The sequence below is a fragment of the Drosophila takahashii genome, chromosome 3R (assembly GCF_030179915.1).
Source record: "Drosophila takahashii strain IR98-3 E-12201 chromosome 3R, DtakHiC1v2, whole genome shotgun sequence".
In the NCBI taxonomy this organism is placed as follows: Eukaryota; Metazoa; Arthropoda; class Insecta; order Diptera; family Drosophilidae; genus Drosophila; species Drosophila takahashii.
This window is the reverse complement of record NC_091681.1, coordinates 12,880,495-12,894,262: the sequence shown is the minus strand read 5'-3', so window position 1 is coordinate 12,894,262 and position 13,768 is coordinate 12,880,495. Positions and strand designations below refer to the sequence as shown.

General features: G+C 41.2%; 2 protein-coding genes across 2 annotated transcripts; both read right to left on the bottom strand.

Moving 5' to 3' along the window:
* Positions 1-1,445: 1,445 nt before the first annotated feature.
* Positions 1,446-1,910, bottom strand: LOC108061029 (pre-intermoult gene 1 protein). The gene has a single exon (XM_017147007.2). The coding sequence runs from the start codon at positions 1,908-1,910 to the stop codon at positions 1,446-1,448; it is 465 nt and encodes a 154-aa protein (XP_017002496.2).
* A 1,929-nt stretch (positions 1,911-3,839) lies between these two features.
* Positions 3,840-4,316, bottom strand: Jig. Its single transcript, XM_017146999.3, has one exon. The coding sequence runs from the start codon at positions 4,314-4,316 to the stop codon at positions 3,840-3,842; it is 477 nt and encodes a 158-aa protein (XP_017002488.2).
* Positions 4,317-13,768: the final 9,452 nt, after the last annotated feature.

Genomic DNA, 13,768 nt, shown 5'->3' with positions numbered 1-13,768 from the left:
ACAAGAGAGAACGCTATAGTCGGGTGCCCCGACTATCAGATACCCGTTACTCAGCTAAAGGGAGTGCGAAGGAGATGGAGAAAAACTTTGATCCGCCGTAACTTTTTAACGAATGGTCCGATTTAAAAAATTTCTTCTACATTTCGATAGGTATTGATAAACACAATAAAACTGCATTTTTACTTTTCCAAAATAATGAAATTTTTAAAATCGTATATATGCGATTGTGGGCGTTAGAGGGGGCGTGGCACCCTTTTGAAACAAACTTGCGCTGCGTAGGAACTCCTAGAATCTTCATGCAAAATGTCAATCTTCTAGCTTTTATAGTTTCCGAGATCTCAGCGTTCATACAGACAGACAGACGGACAGACAGACGGACAGACGGACAGACGGACAGACGGACAGACGGACAGACGGACATGGCTAGATCGACTCGGCTAGTGATCCTGATCAAGAATATATATACTTTATGGGGTCGGAAACGCTTCCTTCTACCTGTTACATACTTTTGCACGAATCTAATATACCCTTTTACTCTACGAGTAACGGGTATAAAAACTGCGATTAGTTTTAACTTCACAAAACAAACAATAGAACGGCTGAATTATTAATGCTGCGTTCCGACTATTACAATTCTGAAACGAAACGATACAATGAAACGATACTACAGTGTCGCAGTCAGATTTGGCTATTTTAAATCAGAGCAATGTTTAATACCTATGTAAGTACCTTAATAATTCCAAAGGTATATAAAAATAAATACCTAGGTAAGGTAAAAGGTACTCAATTATTTGTATACCTAGGTAAGGTAAAAGGTACCACTAAATTGTACCTAGGTACGTACCTAGGTAAAAGTATCTAGGTATGTCCCAACACTGCAAACGAGCAGCGAACGTATTTACCGCTGAAAAGCTACTGAAAAAGATTACCTTGTGAAAACCCCCTTAAACTTTTCATAAGATTTCATTGTGAACTCGACCCAGCCGATTTCCAGTTACCTCTGGGTACCGAAGCAGGAAACTTTATGCTTTTAACGCGATTATTTTGAAAGGATTTTCCCAAAACCCACAACAACCATGTTTTAAAATCGTGGGGCGAAAATACTACTATTATTTTGACCGAAGCTGTATAACTATGGCTATGTTTTCTTTCGTATTTATTTCCCTTAAAAAGTAAAAAAAAATATTTTGAGTGCTTTTTGAATGCCTAATATACGACGAATCTGTTCGCCTGTATAACCCTCGAATGCTGGCAAAATACCACATTTTTGGGGGAATTTTTTGGAGAACAATTTTAAAAATGGTTATTCAAAGCGGATGAGATTTTAGGGCATCGGTTGAGTTACATTTGTAATATTACATAGTGTAATTAAAATCCTAATTTACTTTTTATAGTTTTTTCAGTTTTATTTATTTGAATAACAATTTCCTTTACTATTTACATTTTTAACCAACAACAACACGAACGTTTCCGCGCCTGTTCCTGGAGTTACCACGCCTGGCATTGTTGTTCCTGCGCTTTTGGTTGCGGTTCGCGTTGGTCGAGCGTCTGCCATTGGTCCTGGTCCTACCATTGCGGCTGGAGGATCGGGGTGTGGTGCTGTTCACGCGGATGCGACGAGTGACCGAGTATTGCAGGTTGCTCACGCGCACGATCTTCCGGTTTCCTCCGCCAGTGGTGATGGGCGTTGCCGTAGTGGTGGAGGCTTCGGTGGTGCTGGTAGTCGTGGTTGGAGCCGGTGTGGTGGTGGCAGCGGCTGCCTCGGCCACGCACTCAGCATCGGTGGGATTGGTGGTGCAGTTGATGCATCCTGTGACGGTGGGGTCGGCGGTACAGGTCACTGCATCGGTGGTCCTCAGAAGGCAGGCTCCCAGGACGAAGATGGCGGAGATAATAGTTGCTGATCTCATTTCGGATTTGCTGACTTGGGATTGTTGATTGATGCTAGTGTCGTATTTTGAAAAGACTTTTATAGTGGTTCGATCGAGGTCGAGAGACTCTTCCCATCCGACGATTATTGGCAAAATTTACGCAGGTGTTCCTATATTATCTTCATACGTATTCTAGATTGTTTGTTATGAACTCACTAACTATCGGATGTGAAAGATAGAAGATATACACAGAAAAAAACGATGGGAATGTACAAATTTGCTGATGTCAAATGGTTTAATTAAATTTGAAAACTATAGTTGTAAGTAGTGTGAAAATTAAAGTTATTAACCATTTTGCTATTTCTAAAATGTGAGGTCCATTTTCCATTTTCTAAAAATGTTTAGATTTTTTTTTTAACTTCTGATAGCAGAAAGCCCGTTTTATTAATAAAAGTTAAAAAATAGAACTAAAAAATATATATGTATATTTTTGTTATACTTTTTTCTAAGTGTATATTTTGATAGAAAAATAATAAACTTTTTCGTTTATTATAACCTTGAATACTGTTTATTATTGACTATTTTCTATCCAAAGATAATGAATGCCATCTGCTAAAAGTTTTTAAGTTGTAGGTTGAAGGATGAGCAAATAGTTTCTAGTATGGGTGATTAAACATTCTAATAAAGATTTGTTTCATATGAAGGGGGCAAATAATGGTTAGAGCAATAAATTAAACAAAATGATGACAAGCCCCGGTGAGTGTCGAGACCCGCGCGTGGCAGACCTTATAAAGTTTTTGTATTCTTCGTCAGAGAATCAGTAGCCGAGCCGATCTAGCCATTTCCGTCCGTCCTGAGAGTAGATTTCAGCGAAAGTAATTTAAACGGATTGCCAGTTTATTATATGGTATAATAAAGCTTCCAAATACTAAATGTTTCACCTCGTCGCTCTTTTTTATACCCGTTACTCGTAGAGTAAAAGGGTATATTAGATTCGTGCAAAAGTATGTAACAGCTAGAAGGAAGCGTTTCCGACCCCATAAAGTATATATATTCTTTATCAGGGGCACTAGGCGAGTCGATCTAGCCATGTCCGTCTGTCCGTCTGTCTGTCTGTATGAACGCTGAGATCTCGGAAACTACAAAAGCTAGAAGGTTGAGATTTCCCACACATATTATTTGGCTTCCTACGCAGCGCAAGTTTATTTTAGCTGAGCGCCACGCCCCTCTAACGGCCACATTCGCCCACTAACGATTTTAAAATGGGTCCTGCGCCCAAATCTTTAAAGATTTCCGAGAAATATAAATGCAATTTTGTTGTGTATATTTATACCTATTTTTCAAATCGGACCATTCATTAAATAGTTATACGCAATCAAAAATTATATATCTATCTCCCTCGCACTCCCTTTAGCTGAGTTACGATTATTAGTCGGGACACCAACCCGAGTACAGCGTTCGCACTCCCTTAAGCTGAGTGACCGGTATTAGATAGTCGGGACACCAACCCGACTATAGCGTTCTCTCTTGTTTTATTTAAAGCAATTGAACACAGTACGCAAACACTCCGTCTTTTAGGTGTGGTGATTTATAAATTCAATCAACAAGTAAAAAAAACGCAAACATAACCCTGCCAGTTAGTCGAAAAAGAAACTTTACAAGTGCCAACAATTTAACATTAAGAGCAGTGGCGGATCTAAGATTTTGTTGTGGGCGGTGAAATCAGAACATTTTTTTGTTGCATACTTTTTGAATACCACAACTTCTTTCATATTTCACCCGAGCTATCGTTTATATTGAATTATTGAATTATAACTTATCGGATCAGCGTATGATTAAGAGACAATGAGTTCTTGAATTAGCTTCCTTCAAAAACATTTATTTAATATAGAAATAAAAAGAACGCCAATTTTGTAAGGATTGCAAGATGATTTTATTTAGCTTTTTTGTAATAATAGGTTTTTTGCTTTAACCGGTTCTGTTCTGTCGGCGGCGCCTCTGGGCCCTCCTCCTGGCAGCCCGCCTGCGAGCAGCTCGCCTGCGTTGAGCCCTCCTTCTGGCCGCCCTCCTCCTTCTAGCCGCAGCCGCATTAGTCGAGCTACTGGTTCCCGTGGTGCCGGAAGACGAGCTGGGGGAGGATGAGTCGCTGGCGGAAGTGCTGGGAGCCGGAGTGGCACTGCTATTTGGGGACGTTGTAGAGGACGCAGTGGTTGGTGAAGCTGTGGAGTCGGTTCCGGTGGTGGGGGCATCTGTTCCCGTCGTGGGTGCCGTAGTGGGTGTAGCTGCGGCTGCCTCGGCCACGCATTCCGCATCGGTCGGATTAGTGGTGCAGTCGATGCATCCTGTGACTGTGGCATCAGCGGTGCAGGTCACCGCTTCGCTGCGTCTCAAGAGGCAGGCTGCCAGGACAAGGACTACGGACAAGATGAGCGATGTTGCCCTCATTTTGGGATTGATGCTCTTGCCGGATGGTAGCAACCCTTATATAGTGCCTCGATCCGAGGAATATTCGCAAATTTACCCAACTGGTACTATCAAATTATTATTGTTTACTTATGTCCATTGTAAGAATTTGTCTTAGAAAGTTGTACAAGGAGATGGTTGCTGCTTCACTCATTGTCCATTTGTTGATTTTGATATGTTGATCGCAGGTGTTGGCAGATGGTAGAGACCAACTGCTTCAATCCATTTACCCTCTACAAGTTAATGCCAAATTTATACAGCTGTTTATATTAAATTTTGCTTTATTTGTTTCGATTGTTTATAGAGAATTTACCCTGATCGGTTTAGTTATTAAGGCACGTGTGTGCTCTTTCTGAGATATATGTAGCTTCTTTCGGGTCTTTGCTTTAGAAGCTACAGCAAATGGTATTCAAACTTATCACATTTTTTGTATGAATGCTTTAAAATTTATTAAGAAGATACGTTATTAATACTGTAGCGAACTACGTTTCGAGAGCTGGTGTAATTTGTAGCCTACGTTGAGCACGCGCTGGTTCCGGCATGAGTTACCAGTAGAGGGGGGTCGGGGATAGGTTTTAGGAACGCTGCTACTTGCTCTATAGACGAACAACAAAATCTTATTACTTCGCGTGCTAAAGGGTACGAGGATCTCCGCAGGACTAATGGACCGGACTATTGACTAGCAAAGGACAGACAAGGACGAACAAGGATGAAGTGCCTTTATGCCAGCGGTTGTTTGTGCTGACTTGCCCTCCCTACCATGATCACCATCGACCAGATATATATATGGCGATCCCTAAAAGGCGACTACACTTTACATGACAGATAACATTCGACGACGCATGGCTTCCCTATTGACTCTACTCAACTTCAGTGAACATTATAAATTTTATTTTTAAACATAGAATAATCCTATTAACTGACAAAAATTAATTCTAAACAAGAGCATTAGGATCCTAAGAAGTGATTAACATATAGATTGAACTTAAAAATGCGAATTTAATGAATAAAAATTAAATTTAGCGATCGCTGAATATTTCAGTGCTCATGTATATAACATCTAGCTTTTACATGAAATAATACAAATGTAGAGAGCGGGTATAATGGGTGTAGGTATGTAAAATTATGGCATTATATGTGTGGCTTAAAACTTTATATTATTGAGCAGGGAGTTGTGGTTTCGGCTTTATGGGGAGGATATTTTTTGGAATTTGGATTTTCTTTAATTTGTTTTTTTTTTTTTTAAGGCATTTAGAAGGGGTGAACTTTAATTTTGTAACAAGTTAAATTTTCTCTTTAGACTTTTGTTTTATTTAAAAAAGGTAGTTGAGATTCTTATGACATTAAATCGACTCACTTTGTTTTCCCACGAAGAAGCGCTTCTCGAAGGGGGCCTGTGAAAGAGAACCTCAACTACTTAAGAGATGTTACTCTCACTCGCCTTACTCGCAATCTACAGCGGTACGGTACTCTGCCGTTAAGACATGGGAGAGGGAAGGGAAACGTACATGGGAAGACGGGACTGCTCAGCTCTAATGCATATTTTTCCTGTTATTGACCTACTCTCTTGATTATAACTATTCTCTTAAAACTACTTAAACTAAAATTCAGCTTCAATCTGCTTCTAGTGGCGTATAATGACGCGTAAAATTCGAAACTTTAAGTTTTAAATGTAATTCGAAATGATTTAGTATTTGAGGGGTTGATTAATTCATTTTTTTTTTTTGTCTTCTTGGGCTATATTTCCCTACGGCTTACGGACTGTATTGCCGGTAAATGGACCCTAGCCTAAATTTCGTTGGCTACTGGGCTACTCTACAACATATAAACGTAGATGTAGAAAGTATCAAAAATATGTAGATAATATATATAAATCAAATTCTCGGCGCTTTGGTTGCTGCTGAGGGATCTCGGATTCTGCTGCTGCTGCTGGTGCTGATTGATCGGTTGACGGGTATATAACTTCACTCCTGTTGGCCCTTTTGTTCTCCAGACGCCTCTTACGCCCAAGCCTGGCTTTTGGCGGACCGGGGTTATGTAATTAGGTGCCACCTAAAAACATTACGGCGTTCAAACACCACTTTATCAACTTCTCGCACTCAAAAAACTTACCCACTAGGGGTTGGCACTTTAGCACTTGTGTTTTTTTGGTTTTTAAGCCACTTGTAACGGCGATTGCCGGGAATTTTGGAAATTTTGGATTTCCTTTAATTTGTGTAACTTTGATCTTTGCACTTGCAACTAACTTCTTCTTCGATCCACTGGAAATTTTGGTGTGACTCCAAACGAAATTGACTTCGGGTCGGGACCCTGAGTCCGACCTGTAGCTCAAGCCTACTCACCAATTTGGTGAAGTTTTGGGAGTTCTGGCTCAAGAGACTATATTTTCTACTAAACCATGTAGACCAAACTCTGTTGCCTACTTTTGGGCCGAAAGCAATCTTAGCCAAAAGACAAGCAATCCTACAGTTCCCCCCCACCAAAATCTCACTTGGGGTGAGCTATCGACACAAGGGAGATCCCAGCTTGTCTTTTTGTCGCAAGTCTTTCGCGTGGTATTTGCCAATTAACCTTCCCTGGAGGTCCTCAATTTCATAATAGGCCAAACCCAGTTTTTTTCGGATCCTAGACTTTATAAAAACCGGTGCTAGCTTTGAGCTAAAACCCTTTGCGAAGTTGCTTTGCTGGAAGTTCCGGCGAAAGACCTCTTGACCCGGTCTGTAAGACACAATTCGGCTCCGCAAGTTATAAGCCCTTTCATTCCTTTCCCTTTGGGCTTCCATCGAATCCTGAGCCGTACGCCTTATTATGTCTCGCGAGTCATCCTTACTGAACTGTACATTTCTATCCTCTAGCAATCCTAGCTCCCTAATGATTTTATATGATTTTCCATCTACTACCATGTGCTGCCCAAAAACCATTCTGTACGGTGTCGTTTTTATGGCCGAATGAAAACTTGACCTCAACGCGCAACAGATGCTACTAAGTTTACTATCCCAGTTCTTTTGACTCGGATCTATGTACGCCTTGATGGCAGCTAACACCGATCTATTGACCCTTTCTGAGGCGTTGGCTTGTGGAGCGTAAATCGCCGTATAGGAGTGTGCGATCCCATATCTCTCAAGTAAAGCGTTGAACGCCACTGATTTGAACTGCACTCCATTATCGGAAATAATAGTTTCCGGTACGCCAAAACAATGGAAGATTTCTTTTTCAAGGAATGGAAGAATAGCCTCTGTGGTAAATTTCTTTACGGCTTTTAGAAAGGGAAACTTAGATGCATGATCGACTACAATAAAAAGCCCTATATGCCCTTCCGAGCTACGCGGATACGGCCCTAAAAAGTCCACGTAGAGCCTTTGAAAAATCCTTTCAGATTGGCCAGTATTTCCCAAGGCTGGTCTCAAAGTCTGACTGGGATGCTTTGTTGTCTTGCACACTTCGCACCTATTGACAAAATCTTTTACATCTACCGCTAAATTTGGCCAATAGAAATATCTTCTCAAGTTTTCTAACATTTTGGCTATGCCACAGTGTGCTGCTAAGGGATCTTCATGCGTTTTTTTTAACAAATCTGGAACTAGCTCTTTAGGAAGCCACAGCTTCCAACAGGATTCATCTGCCACTTTCTCGTCTGCAGCGTGCTCAGCGCGACGATAAACAAACCCGTTGCTGACCTTAACCTCACCTAATTGTTGTACTCCTGTGGAAATAGCTGCTTTTAGATCTTCGTAGTTTTTCCCTTTAAACTCACTAGCATCCATATCCACTAAACTAGATATTTCTAAGACCGAAAGGTCTTCCGTAAAAGTCCTTGACAAGGCGTCTGGCACTACATTTTGGCTTCCTTTTCTATGGCTGATTTTGAACTTAAATCCCTGCAGTTTTAGGGCCCATCGTGCAAGACGAGAACTGAGGTCTCCCTGGGACATAAGCCACTTTAAGGACGCGTGATCCGTTATAATTGAAAACTCTTGTCCCTCCACATATGCCCTGAATTTTTTTACCGCCAAAACAGCTGCCAAACACTCCTTCTCTGTGACTGTGTAATTTGATTGACATTTGTTTAGTTTCTTGGACATAAAGGAGATTGGAACTTCGTTTCCCTCGGCGTCGTCCTGCATTAGAACAGCGCCTACTCCAGTGTTGCTTGCATCACAATGGATGGAAAACGGAGCGTCAAAATTTGGGCTATGCAACACAGGGGCCGTACACATGTGTTCTTTCAAGATTTCAAAAGCTCGTTGAGCTTCCTCAGTCCAAGCAAATTTCTTTCTGTTTCTGAGCGTATCGGTTATTGGAGAAGCTAACGCGGCAAAGTTTTTTATGAATTTATTATACCAACCCGTCATTCCTAAGAAACGGCGAACCTGTTTCATGGAGCGAGGGCTAGGGAACTCCAGAATTGCGGCTATTTTATCTGGGTCTGTGCCTACGGTTCCATGGCCAATCACATGTCCCAAGTATTTAACCTCCTTGATGCAAAAATTGCTTTTTTCTACGTTTATGGTCAATTTGGCATTTTGAAGGTGGGACGCAACCTCTTTCAGAACTTCTATATGTCTTTCAAAAGTATCTGAGACTATTAGTAAGTCGTCTAAGTACACAAACACCTCGTTCCTTAGAGACGCTGGGATCACCTTATCCATTAGCCTACACATAGTCTGGGGAGAATTAGATAGCCCAAAGGGCATAACAACAAAATGATAGAGGGGTCTTCCAGGCACTGTGAATGCTGTTTTGTCCCTTGAATTAGCATCTAGCGGGATCTGCCAAAAGGCGTCTTTTAGATCCAAACTAGTTATGAATTCTGCTCTTGGGAGCCTACCTAAAATTCCATTAATAAGTGGCATTGGATATGCGTCTTTAACCGTCACTTCATTCAGCTTTCGGCTATCAATACACAGCCTTACTTTACCAGGTTTCTGGACCAGAACTACTGGTGAGGACCAAGCGCTGGACGACTCCTCTATTACACCTAGCTCTAGCATTCTATCCAGTTCCGCATACATAAGTTTTTCCGTTGCCGGAGATACCGCATAGTGCCTTTGTTTTATGGGTTTTGATTGAGCCACATCAATGGAGTGTGAGAGTAGTTGGGTCCTTCCCAGACCTTTCGCCGCGTACGACGGGAAAAGCTTAATTGCACGAAGTAGCGCTTGTTGCTGGTCAGGCAAGAGCTCACGAGATATTGGCTCTTCTAATGCTGCCACTATTGGATTGTTGCCCCGGAAGGCTTCGGGTAATAACTGGAAATGCTTCCAAAAATCTATTCCTAGATACAAATCTCCTGCTAGGGATGGTACTACATAGAAGGTTAGTGTTTTCTTTTCGCTCCGGAAGGACACTTCTGTAGTTAGCCGACCACTTATCGGTTGGGATTGCCCATCTGCTGTTCGAATTCCTGCTGTTATTCTAGAGTATTTTATATTTAGTTCTGGTAGCTCTGCAGCCAGACTCCCACCTATGCAGCTGACTGACGCTCCAGTGTCCAGTAACCCAACTACCATTTTGCCCAACATTTCAACCTGCGCGTAAGGCCTGAAATCGTTAAGTTGCCCCACTATGGCTGAGAGCAAGAGCTTGCGTTCTTTCTTTTTTAAACTTTTGTAATTGTCCCTACGGCTTGTTGAACGAGTGGTATGATTGCTCTCTAACTCAGTTTTGGAAGAAATCTGGACAGTTGATTTTGGTTTTGGGGTTAGTGAAGTGAATCTGGTTGGTCGGTCATCGTTGCCTTCGAGACCATCTGTTTGCGTGCCTTTGTGGCACGCTCTGCTGAGTTTTTTGTCGGGTGGCACTTGATGCAGGTATGACTGTACTGGCCGTCTTCTCCGCATCCGAAACAATACACCCGCTTCGGTACTGGGCACTTGGTATGTGGATGTCCCTTTTCTTTACAGTTCCAACATCGCAGATTTATGGCCGCTAACTCTTGATCTTCATCTGACTCTTCGCTCTCTGTTACTGTCTCTACCTGACATTGCACCTCACAGACTTGCCTCCTGGGTGGTCCGTGGCGCGGTGTAAATCCTTGCGGCTTTCCTACGGTTTGCATAAAAATTTCTCGGGTCCTTACTAGTCGTCTTAATTCTTGCACAGTTCGGGTATGCTCATACAAAATCTCATGTTGGACTTCTGGAAGGAGGTTCGCCCGCAAAGTTTCAACCATTGCTTGCTCTGACATTGGTTGCGACAGTCTATCTGCAAGGGCAGCGATTATCCTATGAAAATCATCGAAAGTTTCGTTTCCCCGTTGCTTCCTTTGGTCTATTTCCGCTCGAATGTTCCTGTCAGTTCTATCGTCTTTGAATTGGCCTTTAAGTCCTTCAACTAACTCGAACCAACGCACTGCAGATACGCTTTTATGAAAACGCCAATACCAATCGCTCGCGATTCCGTCAAACAGCAAATTAGCATTCTGAGCCACTAGCTCAAGATTTCCCTCCAATGATTGTCCTGCTAAAGCTTCTACTCTGTATATAAAGTCTTCGACAGTCATTGGCCCTTTTCCTGAGAAGCGTAGCTTCCAACCAACCATGATTTGAGCAATCTTATCTGGCCTTAAGGAGCTGCTTGCTGAGGCAGGCGAATAATTGCTACTACGATTCTGACCTAGATTTGGTGGAACTTGGGGATCGGTATTACCTTGGTTATACATCGGGTCTAACATTATCTGGTTAGGCGAAAAATTGGCCGCTTGGGCTTGCGAATTCCCTGCGAACGCTTGGGTCATGGTTCTTGTTTGTTGAGCCAAAGCATCAGCGAAACATTTTGTTTGCTGGGCCAATGCAGTCGTTAAGGCTTCTGAAATGGCTACCCTGATAGTTTCGGCCATTGCCGACTGAAAATCAGTTTGAGGTTCAGTCGGGGCTGAAGACGGTTGTTGGTCGTTACCAGTAGGCATTGTGATGTCGCTTGATGGTTTGCCTTGATTAGCTTTCGACCTAGTCACTACGTTAAGTGGCACTATTGGAGTTTTGGTTCTCGAGCCAGAAGGTTTAGTTGGAGTATCAACTGCTAAATTCTCCGCTGATGCGAAGGATAGTGAGCTAGAGCAGACAGGACAGATTTTTGTTTTCCCCGCTTTTGTAGCGAAGCAATTTCGGTGAAAATCGTGACCGCACCTTGCGTGTAGCAATTGGATCGGAAAGGAAATAGGTTTTGCGCAGATCTGACAAACGTTCTCTACTATTTTATTTAAATCTTCTGTGCTGTGTGCTAGGGACATTTCAACGAAACCTAAAGCTCCGGAATCTTGCAATAATAATTGAAAAAATATCTACCTAATAATAAAAATAAATAAATAAAATAAATAAATAATAGTAAGCAAAAATAATAAATAAACAAAACATAAATAAATAAATAAATAATCGAAAAAAAATCAAAAATAAAACTTTCAAAATTTGGGGTGCCATGCAATCGTTTTCTGCTATCTTTTTGTAAAGCTCCTTGTCCTGCTAAGTCCTGTCGGTAATGAAATTTAATACTATTGACTCTAAAATTTTTTATAATAAAAAGGAATTACAAGTGGAAGATGTCGTTTTCAGATGACGAACTATTACACAAAAACAATAAAAAGGTTCACCTCAAGGCAAACGGCAACAAGAGGCTCCTGTAATATCAGGATTTGTATGTAACAGATTCACTAATCTTACATTTAACATCTTGTATCAAATAACTTTTTGCAACTTGTATTCTATACAGACTATACCAGATACACCAGGCAAACGGCCAAAAGTGTTCTGTACAATTCCGCCTAAAACTCCACTACAAAAAGATTAATACGCAAAACAAAATTAAATTACAAAAAAAAATTGACTAGAATGGTGAAAGATATCGTTTTCAGATGACGATCTATTAACGAAATTGTCTACTTAATCGGTTCACCGCATGGCAAAACGGCAACATCCGGCTCCTATTGTTCAGATTCTCGAAAACAGACTCTTAATCTTACATTTAACATCTGGTATTAATAAAATTCTTGAACTTCGCATAAAACACAGACTATACCAGATACACCAGGCAACCGGCAACAAGTGTTCTGTACAATTCTATATTAAACTTCAGTACAAAAAAAAAAAATAATACTTCCCACGCTAAAAGACGGGATGGCAAATTTATTAAGCCAATAAACAACGCCCTATGCGTAAGTTTAATTAGGTAGCGGCGTTAAAGCTAGATAGCTAAAACTTTTCCAGCAGCCTAATAGTATGCAAGGAGTTTTGATCCGTAAATCACTCCTCGCCGCACCTAATCTAGGGGATGAATGCTGTGGAGATTCTCTTGACTAACGTCTGATGTTACTGACGGTTTTAAATATATATATTTTTTCTTTTTATGGATCTGGCCTTGCCGGATCGATCTGTCGCCATGACAGATCGGGCCACACACGTTTGGGCGCCAAATAAGTTTATTGTTATTTATTAGAATACTGTAGCGAACTACGTTTCGAGAGCTGGTGTAATTTGTAGCCTACGTTGAGCACGCGCTGGTTCCGGCATGAGTTACCAGTAGAGGGGGGTCGGGGATAGGTTTTAGGAACGCTGCTACTTGCTCTATAGACGAACAACAAAATCTTATTACTTCGCGTGCTAAAGGGTACGAGGATCTCCGCAGGACTAATGGACCGGACTATTGACTAGCAAAGGACAGACAAGGACGAACAAGGATGAAGTGCCTTTATGCCAGCGGTTGTTTGTGCTGACTTGCCCTCCCTACCATGATCACCATCGACCAGATATATATATGGCGATCCCTAAAAGGCGACTACACTTTACATGACAGATAACATTCGACGACGCATGGCTTCCCTATTGACTCTACTCAACTTCAGTGAACATTATAAATTTTATTTTTAAACATAGAATAATCCTATTAACTGACAAAAATTAATTCTAAACAAGAGCATTAGGATCCTAAGAAGTGATTAACATATAGATTGAACTTAAAAATGCGAATTTAATGAATAAAAATTAAATTTAGCGATCGCTGAATATTTCAGTGCTCATGTATATAACATCTAGCTTTTACATGAAATAATACAAATGTAGAGAGCGGGTATAATGGGTGTAGGTATGTAAAATTATGGCATTATATGTGTGGCTTAAAACTTTATATTATTGAGCAGGGAGTTGTGGTTTCGGCTTTATGGGGAGGATATTTTTTGGAATTTGGATTTTCTTTAATTTGTTTTTTTTTTTTTTAAGGCATTTAGAAGGGGTGAACTTTAATTTTGTAACAAGTTAAATTTTCTCTTTAGGTAGGTAGGTAGGTAGAAGTGGTGAGGTCCTCTCTGAGAGCCTCCAAGTAGAGCTGAGCTCCGTTTTGATCCACACCCTCGTAAATTGTTGTCTCCGCGTTCTCTTCAGTACCAGCCTGCATCATTTAGAAAACCTAGGATTGCAGTTATCCTCTGCTTTCCTATTTCTCCC

Bases quoted from the DNA above. Each gene is read 5' to 3' on its own strand.
- Jig (XM_017146999.3), bottom strand. From the start codon at position 4,316: ATGAGGGCAACATCGCTCATCTTGTCCGTAGTCCTTGTCCTGGCAGCC.
- LOC108061029 (XM_017147007.2), bottom strand. From the start codon at position 1,910: ATGAGATCAGCAACTATTATCTCCGCCATCTTCGTCCTGGGAGCCTGC.